The sequence below is a fragment of the Ailuropoda melanoleuca genome, chromosome 11 (genome assembly GCF_002007445.2).
Source record: "Ailuropoda melanoleuca isolate Jingjing chromosome 11, ASM200744v2, whole genome shotgun sequence".
NCBI lineage: Eukaryota > Metazoa > Chordata > Mammalia > Carnivora > Ursidae > Ailuropoda > Ailuropoda melanoleuca.
The window spans coordinates 76,176,362-76,196,826 of record NC_048228.1 but is presented as its reverse complement, the minus strand read 5'-3'; the positions used below and the strand labels follow the sequence as shown (position 1 = coordinate 76,196,826).

The 20,465-nt window shown below is 38.3% G+C and overlaps 1 protein-coding gene across 4 annotated transcripts in view; it reads right to left on the bottom strand.

Annotated features, from left to right (window-relative positions):
* Window positions 1–1,938: 1,938 nt before the first annotated feature.
* The window catches only part of ATP8A1 (ATPase phospholipid transporting 8A1), a 225,937-nt gene continuing 207,410 nt past the window's right edge, over window positions 1,939–20,465 (bottom strand). For all 4 annotated transcript variants that reach the window (XM_019801970.2, XM_019801971.2, XM_019801972.2 and 1 more), the window contains 4 exons: window positions 16,797–16,885; window positions 15,995–16,087; window positions 7,842–7,933; window positions 1,939–6,654 (listed from right to left, as the gene is read on the bottom strand). In XM_019801970.2, the coding sequence (XP_019657529.1) occupies window positions 6,557–6,654; window positions 7,842–7,933; window positions 15,995–16,087; window positions 16,797–16,885 (372 nt within the window). In that variant the 3' untranslated portion in view covers window positions 1,939–6,556. The remainder of the gene's footprint in view (window positions 6,655–7,841; window positions 7,934–15,994; window positions 16,088–16,796; window positions 16,886–20,465) is intronic.

Genomic DNA, 20,465 nt, shown 5'->3' with positions numbered 1-20,465 from the left:
GGGAACAGAGAAAATGGCCCCTGGTTTGATGGAGTGAGTCCATGAAAATCCATGGCCCCTTTTGATAGCTGGCCAACGTCCCCTTGTTGCCAGGAGTAGAGCACTCTCCCATCCTGTTGGGTATTCACGACCTGTACATTTAATAAATTTGCTTTAGAATGATTATTCATTATACCTTTTAGTTGTCCAAATGGATAGATTTTTCCCTCTTATTTTTCCCACCTATTTACTTTTTCCTGGTGTTATTATTATGTCATAGAGGGGAGAATTGGCCAGATTGACTTAAATCCATGAGAAATTTTCTAAAATGAGATAACCAAAAAGGTTCCTGAAAGTATATGCAATCACAATTAGGAATCTGGTCCATTTCATCGGGTTAGGATCAATTTACCTTTGCATAACCTAAAAAACTTACTTAGTACACATTCAGGAAAAACAAGAATTTAAAGATGTATTGAACTATTAAGGGGACAAACTGTTGACATATTTTGACATGTATATGGCTATTTTAAAATTGCAATTAAACATTAGTTATTAATGCAATTATCCTGACAGAGAATTCTTATTTGAAATGCTAGATACAGAGCTGGCATTTGAAATAAAACAATTGTAAACCATAGTACATATTTTCCAATAATTTTTACCAGCCTATTAGTGAAATTAACCAGGTTAGAAAGATCTTTCTTCATTAAAATGACTGTCTCTGTGTTGCCAAAATGGAAGCTGAGGTTAGAGACGCCACAAGCATATGGAAACACGCATTCAATGGGGATGACATACTGAATTTATGAGAATGTATTTCAAGTTTGCTGCTTCCTTTAGTATTTAGGTAATATTAGACAGTGTCTGAAACCCCGGGGTCAGTATAAACACAGGGCTGACTTCAAGGGACAGCGGAGAGGAATGTGCAGGTCATTTGATACAATCCACAGGTAACTTTTCTGTACACCTTGTTTTGCTGTGGTTTTGCTCGGGAGACCCACACACGATCGTTGTCCCTGGAAAGACTGTGGGAAAGGACACGGGGCCCCTGATGGCTAAGCACACGCCGCCGCTCGCTAGTACAGCCAGAGGCTTCTCAAACTGCTCGCCCAGTGCAACCTCTCTGTGAACTGACCCTGTGCCAGCAGTTCATGAATTTGAGGCTTCATTTGCTTCCCTTTTGCCAAATGACGCTTGCTTTTGATAAGGCCATTAGCCTCATTTCCAATGTTTCTTGTGCTTTTGTCTCACACAGCAATTTTAATGTTTTTTTTTTTTTTTTTTTTTTGGTTGCTTCCTTCAAATGTTACTGGCTACCCTTGGCCACTTTCTCATGAACTTCAAAAAACTGGTGGGCTTAGAAAATTTAGGAAATCCAACCACCGTGAAAGGACTGAGCCAGGAATTAGCTGTTGACTTGCTGGCTGATTTAAATATGTAATAGGGACAATCCTGGGAGGATTTTCTGACTGAAGAATCAAAATACTGGAATTTTCTTTAAAAAAATTTTTTTGGGAGGGGGTCTCAAATTCATTAACCCCACCTCTCACCGAACTAGACTCCATATGCTCCTCCTCATGCTTTATTTTTAAAGATTTTATTTATTTATTTGACAGAGACAGCCAACGAGAGAGGGAACACAAGCAGGGGCAGTGGGAGAGGAAGAAGCAGGCTCCCAGCGGAGAAGCCTGATATGGGGCTCGATCCCAGAACGCTGGGATCACGCCCTGAGCCGAAGGCAGACGCTTAACGACTGAGCCACCCAGGCATCCCCCTCTTCATGCTCTTTTAGCCGGACTAACATGAAGGGCAATTTTCTGTATCACCTGGGTGGTCAACAAAATGTTAAAATGTTGTGAAGTGGATAGACCTTCTTAGACTATAATTACAGTGGCTCTGAAGGTTTTATAACACAATCCAGTTTCTAACACTAGCAATTAAAACGGAAACAATTTCTTTATGTAATGGTACAGTTTATTTCATTTTTAATAACAATGAGAGGACAAAACGTTTAAAATTTGCAGTTTAAAACATGCACATTCACAAAAGGCCAATGACACATAACACTGCAGAGAACTGAATATTACTGAAATTTAATAACTATTTATAAAACACAGTGCATTGAACGTCGAGAGAAACAAACCTGAGAAAACTATAATCACAGACTCAGTACTCTCCCCTCATGCAGCTTCACGGTTTCGACAGCAGTGTCGGCAGGAATGGATTTTCATGGAGCTGAGAATACTATTTTATCTTTAATGCAAACTTCAATTTTACATAGTAGCTACCTTCCAAGGCTGCCTTTTTTTTTTAAACTTAATAAACTTGAAAATGTGAAAAATGAAGCTTGAAGTAGCTAAACAGCAAACAGTATTTACTGCATTTATGGCTTCTATTCTAGAACCATGAAACACAGAAATATTTATTATTTTTTAATATTCTGCTCACATTTTTGCAAGAGCAGACTGACCTATGGGAAGTTGCTGTTAATTCAGAGTAAGCATGTATGAAATCTAGCTTTTTTCCTACTTACGGGAGATTTATTTGCTGAGAAGTTTTGTGAGCTTTATGAAGAAAAGTTCTTAGAAGCAAGCTAAACAAAGGTTGCAATTAAATTTGTTCAAATTTGTTTGTAAAATGATTTACTTATTTAAAAAAAAGTGGTGCAGAGAACCAATTAATTTGTCCACCGAATATTAAATTCCAGGTAGGCCATGATAGAATTTTATAAGGCAGAAATAAACATCAAGATTTACAGCAATAGCCATGCATTGGCCTAGGCCACTTTAAATATTAATTCATGCAAACCATAAACCTATCAAAAACACAGCTGCTTTCATACAGAAAATAAATCAAGACGAAAAATGGAAAACATTTATTTCCTTTCCTTCAAAGTTTAACTTACATTCCATTTTAATAGCCACCGAAGGTTAATTAAAATGCAGCAAAGTATAACTAAGTCTCACAAGTGATTTCAGTTATTTTAATGTGAGAAAAATCAGATTATGATCTCTTAAAGAAGCATTATAGAAATGTTCGTCATTAAAAAGCATTTATTAGGCACCGAACTGCATGGTATTACATGAATTTACAAAAAGAATTCCACAGGTCTGGTCTACACCACGTGAGTGGGGTGGGCATTTTCACGATAAATTTTATAAATGGTTATTTATAAGATTATATATAGGCTTATTTGATAAAATAAGTTTTAGAACCAAGAACTGTCATAGGCCAACTGCACAAAAATATACACTGATGATCATTTAGCATGGTAATAATTAGGACATTGTTACAAATAATTTAAAAACTACAAATATACAATCTATTACTTTCAGACTAGCATTCATTTCCGGAAAGAACGTTTTAAATGACAAGTTATCAGTGATGTACAGTCCACAGAATGCAGAACAAGTTATCATGTGAGGTTCATGTTTGTTATTTAGAATGCTAAATTGTAAAATTAAAACACAAAACTTAATAATCAGAATAAATGTTGATTTCTGGAATTCACTTTTCCCCCTGAAAAGTAAGAGGAATTACTGACTCCCCTCAATGACTATATAATTCATGTAAATGAACAATATTATTGAATAAGAATACATGTTCACCTGACTTGATTAGAAAAAGGTTTTCCACTAACTGCAACACTGCTTAATCAGGCTCACATCAGACACCGATCGGGGTGTGGGAGGGCAGGCAACACACAGATCATTTTAAATTTGCTACATTCCTGAGAAACACCCTTCTGCTAACAGTTTCTGCCAAATAGCATCTTTCTGGGTGTGAGCTACCAATATATTTTTATATGTGTATATAAAACATGTAGAAAGTTCATGCTCAATATCACTGTGTACTAGTCAATATTAGAGAAGCAACTCCCAGCTTTTCAATGTTAAATGAATGAGGATTTTCTGCTGTAAGTAGTATTTTCTGAATTGTAAACATTGTACAGGAAGATGGTGTTAGCATTTGCCAAAGTCCCTACAAGGGACTTTTTAATTGAAGAGTATGTGTCCTTTATTTCAGAAAATACAAGTTAAAAAGTCACTTCAGCTGTTTTAATCCTGGTAAAACTCTCACTTTCCTCCCTCTTTGGAAGGTTAAAAATGCAGAGGGTTTTGTCTAACACTATAAAGTCACTGCGACTGCAAGGCTGTTAAGTTTTACCAAGGAGGTCACTCCCTGCTGTCCAACCCCCTCCCTCACCCAAGAAGCAAAGGAATTGACTTAATAATTCAAAAATAGGACTATGGGACAAAAAAGGCCTAAATTAGCCATATTTCAGACCACAGTCTCATACATTAATTAACATGAGTATTCTACTCATGTCGAAGAGCTCCATAGAAATAATCCATGTTTTAAGATAAAAATAAAACTTTTGTTTGTTTTTTTTTTTTAGGCTAGAAGATTCAGTTCTATTACATCCATCATATTTTGATATGAAAATCTGGGAGAAGGGTGCCACTGCTGGGGTGGAGGCGAAGGGAAGCAGCTCCTGCCTCTAACAGCGATGAAGTGTTTCTCTGCAGGGATGTACCTCGTTCTTGCATTTTGATTTGTGTGGTTTGACCTTGACTATCGCCCAGGGGAGGCCCAGGAAAGCCGCTCTGAATATCCCTTCCGTAGACAAAATCTGTGACTTCAGAGTTTTGAAGACGGTCTTTGACTCTTACACCTGCGGTCTTTCTAGGAGTTTCGATTTGCAATAATCTTAATCCCCAAATGGGAACAGTCTAGGAAGTGAACTGCGTCAACTCCTTGCCCCCTTTAGAATTATGTATGTGTTAGTTATAACCCCTCTCATTTCTAGAAAACGGGGGAGGCATACTTGTAACTAAATAACTAAAAATACAGAGAAGGAAATGACATATCACTGAATTTTAAATCTAGATCTTGAAGAAAAAGGGTAAAAAGATTGTGACATTATTCAACTCAAGGAGTGACTTGGAAAATCACCTCTCCTCGCAATTCTAGTTGACTTTTGTTTTTGTTTTTGTTTTTTTTAAAGAGGGAGTTCTACCTATTTTGCTGGTAAATCCACTTAAAGGCAAACAGGCTTCTGAATAAAAGGCAAAAAGTTTGCTTTGATCTCTGAAGTGTATCTGAAAACTAGAATTCCTTTTTATTTTTTTTTAAATGAAAGCATTATTTTAAAAAGAGTATAGAAAACCGGTTGTGGTTTTTAAACAGCCCCTTCACCATTTATTGTTGGTAGCAAAATAGGCATTTTTCAGGAGATGGCTTGGAAATGCTGAAAAAACTTAAACTGAACATACATTTAAAAACATAGTAACAAAATTTACTTGTGATGAAGAGTGTCTCTGACTGTAAAGTTATAGGCTTGAGTAAAATAGGTGTTTTTAAAATGGGGAATATGTACTACTTATTTGTCCCAATTAGCAGCGTGTGACTAATTTGGGGGAGCTGCTTGACAAGCAAACTGTGATTTCTCAGGGTTCAGTACAGGGACAGTCACCAGAACACGGGGTGGGCTATGTTCGGCAGCAGGCATCTCTAGCAGGAACTGGTGGAAAGAACCCAAACACAGGACAAAAGCCGAGCCTATGTACATTACAAAAGCCCATGCATTTATCCGACAAAACATCCAAACATCTCCACGGAAGCAGTGGGGAGCTCACGTAAATATCTAAGAAAACGTTAAGATAAAATGACAGCACTCAATCTTCAGCAGAAGCCAGATTTTTAGAAAAATCTAAAGGATGAGGACCCCTCATCAGAAATGACGGAGACGTACAGTTTAAAAATCAGTATCATAATGACAGTCACATTGCCATGTGGGCCCTCCAACGTTAACAAGTAAACAAGACAAACAAGAAAGAAGCATTTGTAAGGCCAAAGGTGCAACACCACGGATTTTAGTAGCAAATGCCTTGAAATACTCATTTTTGCAAACCATTCTTACATTTGAAAAGTCAAGCATGCAGATCTTACAGCAGAACTGGAGGTAAACTTTCTCTTAAATTTCTGGGCAAATGACTACTGAATGAGAAATACACTTAATGAACGTCTTTGGCAAACATTTATCAAGACAATTTTGACACAAACACTTGTTAATGTCTTGTTTAGAAATTTTGCTCAAGAAGGTGAGTCAGTTCCTTAGAGAAGAGTGCTGGTTTTTTTCAGCATATTCTGAAATCTAAGTCTGGATATCAAGAGTCCCTATAAATTATTACCACTTCAGAATTTTTTCATGGTTGGTCGCCTTGTGGTATATCCAGTAAATTGATAGTCAGTTACAGCCCCGGAGTAACGGCATAAGACTACTGACCTATTCTCAGTTTAAGAAAGCATTCTGGCAAGATACAAGCTCATTTTCAATTTCTGCTTACAAAGACTTAGCAAATACTTTAAAAAATCTGAAAGAGATGGTGTTACAGTAGAGTTGCACAGTGCTTATGTCTGTAATACACACGAATCTGACGGTCAATCAAGGAGATGAGCTCAGATCCACTTTCCCCTCCTGGGACCAGACTGGAATTGGTCAGCAGATCCGGTAAGACCTGGGAGCTCTCCACAGAGCCCTAGCAGCCCCTGCCTCGCAGCCCCCATCCCATCACCACTCGTCGGGTCTCTGCTTTGTGGTATCGTATGCTCGAATCACCTCAGACTGTGACACGATTCCATTCTCATCTTGTGAGAAAGCATACCCGTCTGTAAGTTAAAGATAAAACAGAAACGATTGTTGTGAGGTCACTGGGAATCTCTGTTATTCTGAGTGTGAAGGATTCATTTTCTAACTTGGGGAACAACTGTGCCCCTCCTGCCTTCAAAAGCACGCGTGAAGACACGAATTTTTTACATCCGGAAAAGATGCCGACTCAACTGTACCATGAAGAGTGGGCTGACTGCAGGCTGTGAGCTATGAACTCTGCCCCCAGATGAGTGAGCAGGTGCTCTCAACCCCCCTCTGTTCTCCTCTCGGCATCTCAAATCCAAGCCATCCAATTTTTGCTTCCTGGCTGCTGGGGCGGGGGGGTATCTAGGCTAGTGGGCACACACAGTTCCCATCCAGATCGGGTGGATGAGAGAGAAGAAAGAATAAAAGTGAGAAGGGGGCAGAGATAAACACACGGACTGCCCGTGCTGGAAAAGTGGTCCCCTTCCTTGGGACGACATTGTCCTTGGCTTTCAGTGTCTACAAATAAACTGACTCATGCCCCAGCATGGTTGGGGATAAGCAATGACCCCCAAGGGGGTCACATCTTTAGAACAGGCCTCTTGAAGTATAAAAAGCAAAAGCATTAAACATGAATATATATAAATGAAAATAAATTATATGTGGAAACAACATGAAACAAAAGATATATTACTAACACAAATACATTTACTACAGGGCTTTATATATTATATTCTTTTTTAGTTCCTTGAAATGTTAAGAGGGCCTGATACCTAATAATTTCTTACAACTCTAAATATTCATAAATATTTTTGAAAGGGAAAATATATGTTTCATTGTGCTGTATGAAAGCTGAAAAAGCCCTTGCAAAGTTATTCAAGTAGAAAAGATAACAATACAGAGGGAGCTTTTAAGAGTTAAGATTTATTTCACTAGTTCTTTTTAAGATTTAAGGAAGCAAGGGGCATGTGGAAATATTATTTCTTCGAGTGAAAGCAGCAAGATTTTAAAATGCTTTGTCTTGTCTGCTATAAGTGAGATGGTTGTTGTCAAAGGTTTCTCTGAACGCTGGTTATTTACGTAACATGTTGTGAAGAAGCAAAACTGCCTTTAGGTATTAATTTTAAATAGTTAAAAATTCCTAAAGTCAAAATGCTGCTCTCATGAAGGCTGGGACATAACGGCAGAGAGTTTATTTATGAAGCGGAACTCAGATACTTACGGAGCAGGTTTTGTTGCAAGGATTCAGACCGGTACAAGTTCACGTGATTCTTCTTAAAGACGTTCTTGAGCAGTTGCGCCCTCTCCGTGAGGCTGTCGGGCAGGTGCAAATGTGTGAAATGAATTATCAACTCGGCAGAGACCCCAGTGTGCCCACAGGACCACCAGAGAGAGTTAGACTTAAACAAAAGATTGCTTGAGAAGTCTGTAGTCTAGGGATTCTTTTTACCCCATTTTCTCAGATGGCAAATGAGATTTAAAGTATTTAGATACTTTCGAGGCCAGTTTTTCCCATAGCTAAAGGAGAGTTTTGTTCCCAATAATCCAGCCAAAAGATTTCCCCACCCCCCAGTTATCTTTAAGTCAAATGGGGATACAGAACCTGTACAATATAGTTAACAAAAAATACAAAGCCTGCCAGCAGTGTTACTAACTTCTAAAATCTTGGTTGACTTACTGCGTGCATTCTAAGCATGGCATTTTTAGAATCACAAAATTATTACTATATATCTTTTTCCTACTTTGCACGTATTTTGGTGTAAAATAATTTTTTTAGTCATGTAAAGAAATCCTCAAAATCATACAAAGAAGAAATTTCATAGACTTTTTAACTAGAAAGGTTCCATCACCACTCCAATATGGTATGAAATGTGTTCCTTAATTTCATTAAAAAAAACCAAACCTATTTTCAAAGAATACTAGGTAAAATGACAAGGAAAAATATTTATTTTTCAATAAATGTTTAAGATAATCCCCACAAAAACAAACCCGTGTAATTAATTATGTAACTTGTAAAAGCACATTGCAAGAAATAATGCATCTGTTTTTTTCCACTGCACGTAGAATGGTATCTCCCACAGTAGGAAGCCAATTATTTGTCAAATAAATGGATTCAAGCAATAATTGTGAAATGTACTTTAAACATCACCAGTCCTCCCAATCATGCCATTTCTCCAGTGGTTGATTTCTAAAACTTTGCTTTGATATCAAAGAACATAATAAGCATAAAGAACTAATAAGTAATCTACATGTGTTACAGCAAATGTTTATGCACTTTTGTTTTAATCACTGGAATGGACTCAGTTGAAAAATTTCCATCTTGTGTTTTTCCCACTATAAAAGTTTTAGTTACATTGTTCTAAGTTATGTCAGTTCTGTATTTTGCCAAATATTTTGAAATCCTGAAATGGAACAATTTTTATCATATACAAAAAATAAAAGTAAAAGGATCATCTGCAGAATGAACTCGGAATTACACAAACATTCAGGCTTTTGCTGAAGTAAAATATTTAGAAATGTTGACATTTGTACTTATCTTCTGCACATATTTTTTAAAGTCCAGGGATGTTAACTGGTACTTACTAGACATACTTCCTTGTCACTGAGAATTAGCTACATTAAAGGCAACAAAGCTAATTAATCTAAAACTCCAGTGGTTTTGCAAATAGTTGTAAAACTTGTTTTTGCCAGTGAAATAAACAGATATGGGGAGTGAGAAGGGGCCATTTTTCGAGTCATTTTTCTTACTCTATTCTTAAAATGATCTAACATTACAGACCCAGGGACCCCCGAGGAGCACTAAAACCTATAACTGCTTTGAGGGAGCGGGCAGCTTTAGCAGCAGGTGGTCTGATTTTGTTAGCAGAGCACTGCGGATGGGATGCCCGGAAGTCTCTGTGCTTAAGATGGAAACGGCTACAGACATCCAGAGGACGGCAATGTATCATTACGTAGCTTCTTCTTCCCCAGATACATTTTCCAGGTTTCAGGCTGGCCTTTCTAAACGCATAAACTTTAATATTGTAACATTCAATGTTAAGGAGGCAGATGTGAGAATTTTATCTTTCATATGATAAAACTTACATGTCTAAGATAATGCAGTTTTGCTTTGTAATGGTTCATATGAGGCTATACTTTTTACTCAGCTGTTACATCAAGTTCACGTCTAGTGTTCAAAAAGCAAAAGCGCAATAAGAAAGCTTCTTGGGAAAGGAGTGCGGTACTGGGGAGAGAGCAAGGGCTTTGGAGTCTGAACTTTAATTCCGAGTCTGTTACTTATTAGCTGGGTGGCCTCAGGCAAACCTTTCTTGGTCCTCTTACCCACAGATGGAGTATAATCCCTAGCCCTCAGGCCAACGGTGGGATTTGGGGAATTGTATGGCTTCTACCATAACGACTGGCATTTAGGAAGCACTTTATGAATGCTAGTCCTTCCCACCTTTACTGCTCCCCCAGCTCGCAAGGAATTGATCATACAAAAAATCAACTAGGACAGAGACCATGACCAAACAAAAGATAACTTCGTGAGCATCCTTTCTGATGCGCTGGCTTAGAGTCAACATCAGCTCCACACGAGAGGTCTCCTGCTGCATATGAGTTTTAATTTACAGTGCTCCCCACTCTACTTCCCTAGTAGGAAAATGGCTAGGTTTTTGTTGTTGTTGTTTTCCTGAGCTACGCTGAACCTCTCACTTTAGTTCTTGTAGGACAGAGTCCCTCCTATGAAATATAAATGCCATTCACAGGAGGATGCTTAATAAATAATAAGTGATGATGATTCGTATTTCTCTAGTCTTATCCTACCTTTTGAGAACTGCTCATCATTTCAAAATTATGTAGTTCTATGCCCTTGATGTTTACAGGTATGGCTGTTACTATCAAGTCACATTATACAGTATATGGGGAACATGTTAACATTAATAGACATGTTAAAAGTTCAGTTTTTCTTGAATAGCTTAGCACTGTGAGAAGAAAAAGACTTTAAGAACCTTCTCTTTAAAACCCCATCTTAATCATGACTCTTAGTCAGTAGTGTTCATTTTGTGTGGCCTTTCATTTACATACCAAGCTATGCACGTTCTAAATTTGCTCAATGCAATTATGCAAGCACCACTTAAATATTGTTCAATATTTCCCTTTAATATTGTACTTATTTCCAAGCCCACTAAAATGTTCCAACTTAGATATTTGGTAAAGTAAGGTGTTTTAAAACACCCTGTTTTAAAATAATAATTCATTAAGAAACACTAAGTATAGTGAAAAACCCATTTACTGTCCTGGAACATACTGTCTGAAGGTATTTTCAGTTATTTTTGAAGAGTGGTAACTTTGCAATTGTCTTTGTGGTAGGTTGGCAAACTATTTTGGTGGACTCACTAAAATGGATCTACAGAAAGTAAAGAACCATCCGTACATGGAATGTTTTAGTGTAGGGCATAGGACAGCTGTCCTGGATGAGGCAGTGGGGGTAGGGAGATTAACAGAGACTACAAGAGGCCTCTCCGCTCTGGAGGAGACAACCCTTCATCGTTCCGTCACTTTTCACAAATGCTGGGCAGAACTGTTATCACAGTGTTGAGCGTAGGCTAGGGTGAAACACTGGATACATGTTCCTATCCCAAACCTGTACCAAGATTCATATGTAACACTGATACAAATCCAGGGTGAAAACTGAGAAATACAGTTTCTTTTCCATTAGTTTTGGGGCAATGTTAAAATTGTTTTTTTTAAAGATACATAATACAGAGGAAGGCTCAGAGAAGCCACTGTCACCGTCCACATGATCAAATTATCTGATATTTATCCTTCCATGCTTTCTTCTGTAAAGCTACGGGTAGAGTGATGGACACATTAATGAGGGATGACCCGAAGATCCTAGGGTAAAGTTCTATTTAGTAATGGCTGCTGCTGATATGCTGGCTTATGTAGACAGTGAGATATAAAAAATTATGAATTTCATCCTATTTGCCTGCCTATGAGATACACTGTTTCCTACACTCATGAAAGATATCCAAAGGTAACTGTCCTGCCTCCCATGAGCTCAGTGTCTACCATTCCTTATTTTAAAGCATTGGGTTTTTGAACTCACATTTGTTATTGCTTTGTTTTAGAAAAGGTAAGATGTTACATACAATTTATAGATGTAATGCCACCCCCCCTACCAAATGAGATATGAGAGGCCTATAGTCCAAAAAAATTTATATTTCTGCTATAAAGTGTATAAATATTTACACTATAGGAAAAAACCAGTATTAATGCCTTTACATTTATAGAACAAACAGTTTAGGTTTTTTCCAGCAAATGTTTGCTATAAACTTAAGGGAAAAAATTGAATTTTAAAGTTTTTTTGCATTTTGGAGTTGGAGATACTTATGCTCCCTAGTGTTGGAGTCCGTCCACAAAAAAGTCACAGCAAAAACAGGGTTTCATACCATATAAGTTGTTTTCTTTTTTTAAAAATTTAAATTCAATTAGCCAACATGTAAGTACATCATCAGTTTCAGATGTAGTGTTCAATAATTCATCAGTTGCGAATAACACCCAGTGCTGTGATGTGATGAGCACTGGGTATTACATAAGTTGTTTTCCTAACCAAAAATAGTACTCAGTGATAAGAGGTAGGGCTTGAATTTATTGTCCCAACATCTTTAGAGTTAAATTGATTTCTACCATAACCCAAGGTTCAAGAGCAATTTACTGTACTTACATGATGAAATACACCCTCCCAAATTTCAGCATAAAATGGGAATAAATATATCTAATTCACTGGGTAATATGGTAAGTGATACACTATTTCTACTAAAAAAAGACTGTTTTAACCAAAATGTTTTAGTTTTGAACACAAGTAAATATGAAAAATGAATGATTGTAAATGTTAATCTGGACACAGTGCTTACAAGTTCCAGTTTCTCTGACGCGGTTTCCCTTATGTAGAGCCCAACTTCACAGTAGTGCTTAGTGGAGATTGAAAAAAATGGGGGATGCTCAATTTATAAGACTGCATCACTCTATCTATGACGAAGAAGTAAACCACTGTTACTTTGGATGTGACTTGTTTGGGAAGGGTAACCTATATAATTCTATGCTCTCATGTATCATATTTTTATTTAACCACCCATGGGTCAATCATCTTTTACTAGCCAGTATTCAGCCATCCTTTCACCCATTCATTCACTCACTCACTCATTCATTCATTCATTCATTCCTTAGTTCATTCTCTGGACACTTCAATCACTCATTCAACAAATATTTATCAAGTGTGTTCCTGGATCTGTGCTAGGTGTTGGGTTGCAGTTAAGACTAAAAAGGAGGCCTCTCCTTCAAGGCACTCAATCTCATAGGGGAAAGAAACAGACAGGAGGAACAAACACATCACAATACAATGTAGTAAGTGTAACGACAGAAGCATAAAGTGCTCAGATAGCAGAGTAGGAATTAATTTTATCTCAGAAAAGGTGAGGTAATTGCACCTGAGTTGAGTTTTGAAAACTAGGAATTAGACTGCCCCATCTATAGGAGGGTATCAGCTTCTTGACGAAGGAAAGCATGTGCAAAGATTGGGAAGTATCAAATAAGACGGTACTTTAGAACTAACATAAGTCTGATATCGCTTGAATACACAGAAATCACAATTTCTTCCTCTTTCAAAATGTAGGTAAGATTAGCTAACTTTTTAAAAATTTTACACCAATCTCATTCTCTAAGGTTCCTAAAATAACCCTGGCAGTGGGGTTCCTGGCTGGCTCAACTGGTAGAGCTGCAACCCTTGATCTAGGGGTTGTGAGTTCCAGCCCCATATTGGGTGTAGAGATTACTTAAAAATAAAGTCTTGAAAAAATATAATCCTGGCAGTAAAATCAATCTGACAATTCCTAATTGCTCTAGAATGTCATTATTTAGCATGAAGACTTTTCCAACCAGTTGCTATTTTTCTTCCTTCACAGATCTCTTCTTTTCCTTCCCCCTCTAGCCATCATCCAGCAGAAAGGCACTGTGGTCACCATCCTTCTGGTAGCCATGGGCAGCAACAGCAACACGGGCTATGTGTTATACCACGGTTTTCACCTGTGGCTTTCAGCTAACAGCTAACTCATTTGGGAGTGCCTGAGAAAAGCTGAACAGCTATTTTAGGCAAATGAAGCAGCAGCAGGAAATTTATCTGATGCATTTTCTATGGAAAAGTTATGGTGGAATCCACTTCATTCCTTTTAAGCTGACTTTTTTTTCCCCTAAGTAATCCCTACATGCAACGTAGGTTCGAACTCACAACCTGGAGATCAGGAGCTGCATATGCTCTACTGAGCCAGCCAGGGGCCCTCTGACTTTTTTTTTTTTTAATTAAGATTTATTTATTTATTTTACAGTGAGCGAGAGCAAGGGGAGGGGCAGGGGGAGAAGGAGAAGCAGACTCCCTCCTGAGCAGGGAGACCTTACGCTGGGCTTGATTTCATGACCCTGAGATCAGGACCTGAGCTGAAATAAAGAGTCAGACACTTAACCAACTGAGCCACCCGGGGGCCCCTTGACTTATTATTTTTTTAATGGCAGGACTACCTCCCTCACAGAATCACTGACTCGTTAGGGCCAAGAGGTCACCACATCACAAGCTCCGCTTGGCTTTATGAAAAGTCACTTATGTACTACAAACCAGGAAAACTAAATATCACACACAGGGGCCTAACATAACGTTTATGAACATACTTACAAATAGAAGGAATTGACTCCTAAGGGTAGTAATAGTATGGTCTTTCCCTAATAGTTGTTAGCAAACAGTTTTATTCACAACTTTGTAAGCTAGGATCCTAGCATATCCTTTTTACAGCTAGAGTGAAAGAAAAGATTTACCTAGGAACTATTTGGGCCAGACAATGGACCAGGTGCAGATGTTTAGGTGAAGGGACACAGATGGGGGGAAGTGGAGGGAAAAGAATACTCGTAACTCTGGAACTTATCATTTCCGTCCTATACTTGGGGACAATGAGAGAGGTCAAGAACTTTGTCAGGCTGGTGTAGGCTGTTTTTGCTGCTGTCTCCCATTCTTTTTTTTTTTTTTTTTTAAGATTATTTATTTATTTGACAGAGAGAGAGACAGCCAGCGAGAGAGGGAACACAAGCAAGGGGAGTGGGAGAGGAAGAAGCAGGCTCCCAGAGGAGCAGGGAGCCCGATGCGGGGCTCCATCCCAGGACTCTGGGATCACGCCCTGAGCCGAAGGCAGACGCTTAACGACGCCCCTGCTGTCTCCCATTCTTGAAAAGCAGCAAAAGGAGGGAGAATAGTGAATGGTTAGGAGCAGGGGCCCCAGAAGGCCCTGCTTTGTGACTTCTGACTGGGAACTTAGTCCCAGTTTCCTCATCTGAAACGAACGGGGTGACTAATTTGCACAGGACTGTTCTGGGGATCCCAGGTGACAGCGTATATGGTGTGATATGTGCGGCGCCTAGCATGTAGTGAGCGCTTGACACACAGCGGGGCTCTTCCCTTTACGAGAGGCGCAGACGGGTGTGCGGGTGACCAGCCCCCCGGCCTCATGCGACTGAGGAAGGCTGGAAGCCAAGGTCTCAGCTTGAGTTCCCGGTCTGACACTAACTGAACTGTGTCAAACTGAGTAACAATAGCAAATCGTGATGACAGTGACAGACACAGGAGCAAACTGTTTCCTCTGGTGTAGACAAAACCTGAGCTCACGTTAGTGTAACTGAAACTGGTATCACCTTCATAATTGTGTTCGATCATAGACTGTTTCCAAACATTTTAAATTTCTTTCCTATAACGCTTTGTGAATGTGGTCAATTTAATTAGGTTTCTGACCATGCTTTTATAAAGGGGGTGGTAGTGAGGAATGGACTTGAAAAAGTAATGCACTTCACATGGGACATAGGCCCAGGTCAGTTCTGAATATACGGTAAACACTACTGTTGTGCACACTGCCCTTATCAAGCTCTGATTTTCACTACCTACAATTTTATTATGGATACTGTTTCAAGCTAAAAGACTCCCCCCCTTTCATTTTAATAATACAATAATAGTTGTAACGACTGTTTATTTAAAGCTCATTAAGCACCAGATGCTAAGCTACCTGGTTTGTCAATCATATCTTATTTAATTCTAAAAACTAGCCATGAAGGAGATATTATTATCCCCATTTTATAGATGAGAAAATCGAGGCTCAAGAGCACTGAGCAACTTGGCTAAGGTCACACGTAGCTTAGTGAATGGCACATTCGATTTGAATCCACAGCTCTCTGATTCTAAAATAGGTCATTGACACTGGCTTGCTCCATGTTAAATGAGGAATATACATTTTACCACTTATTTCTAACCCTAGTAAAACATAAAGTTCACTTGGGAAAGAACATATTTGGTGTGTATTTTACCTTTTTCCAAGCACAACTGCACCTGGGTCTTGAGATTTTGCCTCCAGCTCCTGAACTTCATCTACTAATGTTTTAAAAGCAGTCCTCTTGATACTGGGGGGGAAAAAGCATTTGCATGTAAATCTTCGTGTGAAGATGTAACACTTTGCAAAACTGGTTTATTATCAAGCTGCTAGGTACAACAGTAAGTAGAGTATAGGCGATCACTTTTCAATGGAATCTAAGAAATTACAGTAATTCTGAGCATTACGTAATTACAGAAACAAGTCTTACAAGGAATACTTCAGTTTTATAATATTAAATCTCTCATAGTTATTAAATAGGCATCATATAATTAACTCTAATGATATCTTTTTTTTTGTGGGAAGAGGTAACATTTTAAAACTGACAATCCTTGAGAAAAATTAGTAAAGTTTAAGCTTCTTTCATTCTATATTGCATAATAGGCTTTGAAACAGGCAGGCAAAAACCTTTTTTCCTCCCACAACTATTGTTCATCAATAAAATATGTATGTGTTTTGAGATAACAGATTTTCTTCTACCTTGAATGGATTTTTCAAGCTGATTTCTAAAAACATATTCTCTAATATTAATTGAAACTCCTTGCTTTACTTCTCATTCCATCTTTAATTTCCTAAGTCTTCAATCACTCATTTCTTCTTTATTTACATATGCAGAGTTACCTAATATTAATAATTCCACTTTGTAAACTCTACATTCTTGACCTGACGTTATAACTGGAGAAATCTGAGGATTAATGTACATCTATACGCTTATGTCTATAACCAAGTACTATACTTACACCTTGTACACCACATCGAGAAGCAAGGACGCCACAGGAATAAATAATAGGCCCATCCAGAAGACGCCTGAGCTGAACAACATGGCAGCCTGAGGAAACGATCACAAACAACATGGCTTTAACACCCAAGACATACATAATTCATGTTTAGTCTTTACATGATTTTAAGTAAAATAATGAAAAAAATCTCACTCTGCAAGAGGATATACAGTAATTTTAAATCCAAACTTGTGCACAATTTGGAACTAAAAGCCAAATGTGTTTACAAATGTCTTTACTACATCTATTTTCCCCCTTTACGCAGCTAATATAGCAAGGTTTTATCATGTGCCAAGTCTTTTCATAGTTTTATGTGAGATTTTTATTACTGTGGTCAGTACGTGGAGTAATAAACTTTGACCTTCTTTTATAACTTAGAATATCAGAATCAATCTTTTAGAGCAAATTTCTGGCTTACATTCTTTTATAACACGTAAAATAAATCCTAGTTAGAAACTAAATTTACAATTCCTAGCAAATAAAAATTAACTTGTAAAATGTTACATTATATTAAAAAATCATTTATATAAACCACAATATAGTTTAATCAATTAAGATATTTATGATATTAGGAAGAATAATCTTAATTTTTGTTTGAAGATTTACATAACTCGTATCCGTATGTCCTGTTACTGTGAAAGTCAAACCAAATATCTAGTGTGTAAAACCCAAATAACAGTGTATTAAAAATAGTTTTAATCATTCCTTTGTATTAAATATCAGAATCTTTTGGATTACAAGGAAAATCATTCTATGGTTAAAAAAATTAATAAATCTATTAGCTGTTTGCCATTAGAATAAAAATCCCTCTGTAATGTAATTAGATTACCCAGAGTTTAAAAGGAATATGTCATACAATAAAACCAAAAGAAATATTTTATTTCACTTTGAGGCTATTTGTTTATTAGAGTAAATTTGCAGTGCCTGCTTAAGTGCATAAATGTATTGGTATAACTCCATTAAAAAGCAGCCAACTAATGCAGGCATATTTACACTCGGCTCAAATTCACAAGGATTTTTTTTTTTTTTTTTAACCAGGTGTGGTTCGGGAATTAAAAATGACCTAGAGTTTAATTCTTACAGGCCAGTACAGAATTACATGTTAACAGTCCTAATCAATCAATCCTTAAATAATATAAAGATTACTAATTTTAAATTGTTTGAGATTACCTATTCATTTTGACTCTCAACTGAAGACCAGGAACTGCAGTTTAATTTTTTTTTTTTTTTTTTTTTGCATTAACATGGGCTCATTGATATAGACTGTCAGTTCAAGGATGCTATGGTTCTTTTTCCCCCTATATAGGATTAAATAGCTCTGAGCATATTTAAAATAAAAACACGCTATTAAATAGCACCTATATTCTAGACACCAACAAAATGGAAAATATTCACATAAAAGTCACTTTATTTTATAAGCAAAACATGATCTTCAACATGTTTGCTGACATCCTCAATAGTGAAAACCAACAATTACTATGTAATAGGAAATGTCTATCAAATCAGTGGGTTTTGTTTAGATTGAAGGAAGCTTTTTCGTGAGGTAACAACTGCAAAAAAAAAAAAAAGAGAGAGAGAGAGAAAGAAAAGACCCCCCCCCCAAAAAAAAAAACCCCAACCATTTCTTTTTGCATCTGGGGGGAAAAGGTAATAAGATTCTAAGTCCCGCAACTGAAAATGCCTAATTTGCTTGGCTTAATTTTAATCTTTTTTAATTTAGGGGCAAAAAAGAGCAAGATTTATGCTTGCCTTTGCCACCTTGTATTAAATGTGGCTGGTGGAAAAGGCAAATGAGGTGGCGGATACTCTGGGCTGCTAGTTCTGATCATTGTGATGTTAACTATGAATGTGGAACAACTGGCCCTCACTATTCAGTCCGCCAGCCTTTGGCTTTACAAATGAACAACATGAATTGAGAGGAAAAAAGTTTTTCTGCGTCATATCTGAAAGCCTGTCAGTTTTTTTTTTCTTTTGCAGAGTTAATCCAAACCTAAAAGATTTAAAGCCGACATTCGCATTAAAGACAGAGTCTCTTTGTATTTTTTGGATGAAGAAGGGGGAGAAAAAAATAAAATCCCACAGAGGTATTTCCTTCCTTTCTGTACAAGAAAGCTCCCCCTCCGTCTGGAGAGACCATTTTTGTCTCTAACTTTTCACATCTCGCCACTCGCAGGCAGGTCAGCTGGGGAAAGGCGCCCGATCCCCGCAGACAGTCGGGGGGAGGGGGTAACAGCAACCCGCTCAGGGCTGGGCGCGCGCTCCCTCCTGAGCAGTTTGTAAATTGCTCCGAACGTGGGAGACTGGGGAGCCGTGCCAAGCGGCCCCCACGGCCCCTCCTCGAGGCCTTGTGAAACCAAATGGAATCTGCCACAAAAGTGGCTCCCGGGGGACTTGAGAATGGCTCCGGCGAGGTTGCTGCAAAGCCAGGAAAGCGGAGGACACAGGCCTGCGCGGGGAACAAACAAACGCTTGTGTCCGCACAGCAGCGCTGGCAGGCCGTCGGAGCGCGCGGGCTTCCAAAGAGCACTCCTGCCGCGGGAAAACGCAGCGTGCGGAGGGAGGGATGAGGCATGCTTCGGGAACTTCCGTGTGAACTTGCAGAGAAAGAGCGTTTGAGAAAACGCCAGCGTCTGCGCCTCTTAGCCATGCCAAGGGGCTTGACTGGATAAGAAGGGCTTCCCTTCCAACCACAGGAGGGGCTCCCTTAGCACCTGGTTCCCACACCAGAGAGAAACACTTCTTCCCCGTCAGGGCCCCCAGTTCGGTCTCGTAGGCGAGAGGCTTTAAATGTGCTGTCTGCACAACTACAGCGATGTGGTTCTTCCCTCTACCCTGCCTTCTAAACAATAAACGTCAGACTGGTGCACTAGAACTCTTATTCTTGGATAACGTACAGACGCGGACTCAAAGAGAAGGCCCTTTGGGGAATCCTCAGACTATCTCCTTGGGCCCTGATTGGAGCAGGACTGAGGATAAACAGCTCTCAGGAGTGCTGGCACTGCCCTCCCTTCCTAGCTCTCAGACTTGGGGGAAGTGACTGGAGTCTCTGCTTCCTCAGCTGGAAAGTAGACTAAGAATCAAACCCCACTGTGTTTGCAGAGTAGCTGCTTTTATTACTGATACTGATTAACAACCTTTCCCTTCTCCATTTAATTTTCAAATTTCTTGAAACACCTAGGTGTTTCGTTCTTTCTAGTGATCTCTCCTATGAGCTTCAAGGAAGAAAATTTTTGTCATAGTATCAAATTCAGTGTCAGTTTGTAAATGTCATGGTTTTCATCACATTAAATGTCACAATATATTCTCATCTTAAGACTGAAACTGACCAAGGTAACTGACCATTAATAAGTTGCTATTCATCTCGATTTGCTAATTTAGGAAATGGAGACAAATCATCTTTTTCATAAAAATTATTAAAGACTGTCAGGGCACAATAATTTAGGAAGGGAAAATTATTCAGAAAACAGTGCTGTAAATCTTGTTTAGTTGTTTTGCAGAGGGGAGGGAGGACAGCAAGATAAATTAATATAAATTCCAGGGAGGTGAAGAGTTCATGTCAATAATAACAAAAAACCAAGGAGTGATTATTAAGTATCTAGATAAAGCTTTATAGAAGGACTTTCTAAGCTT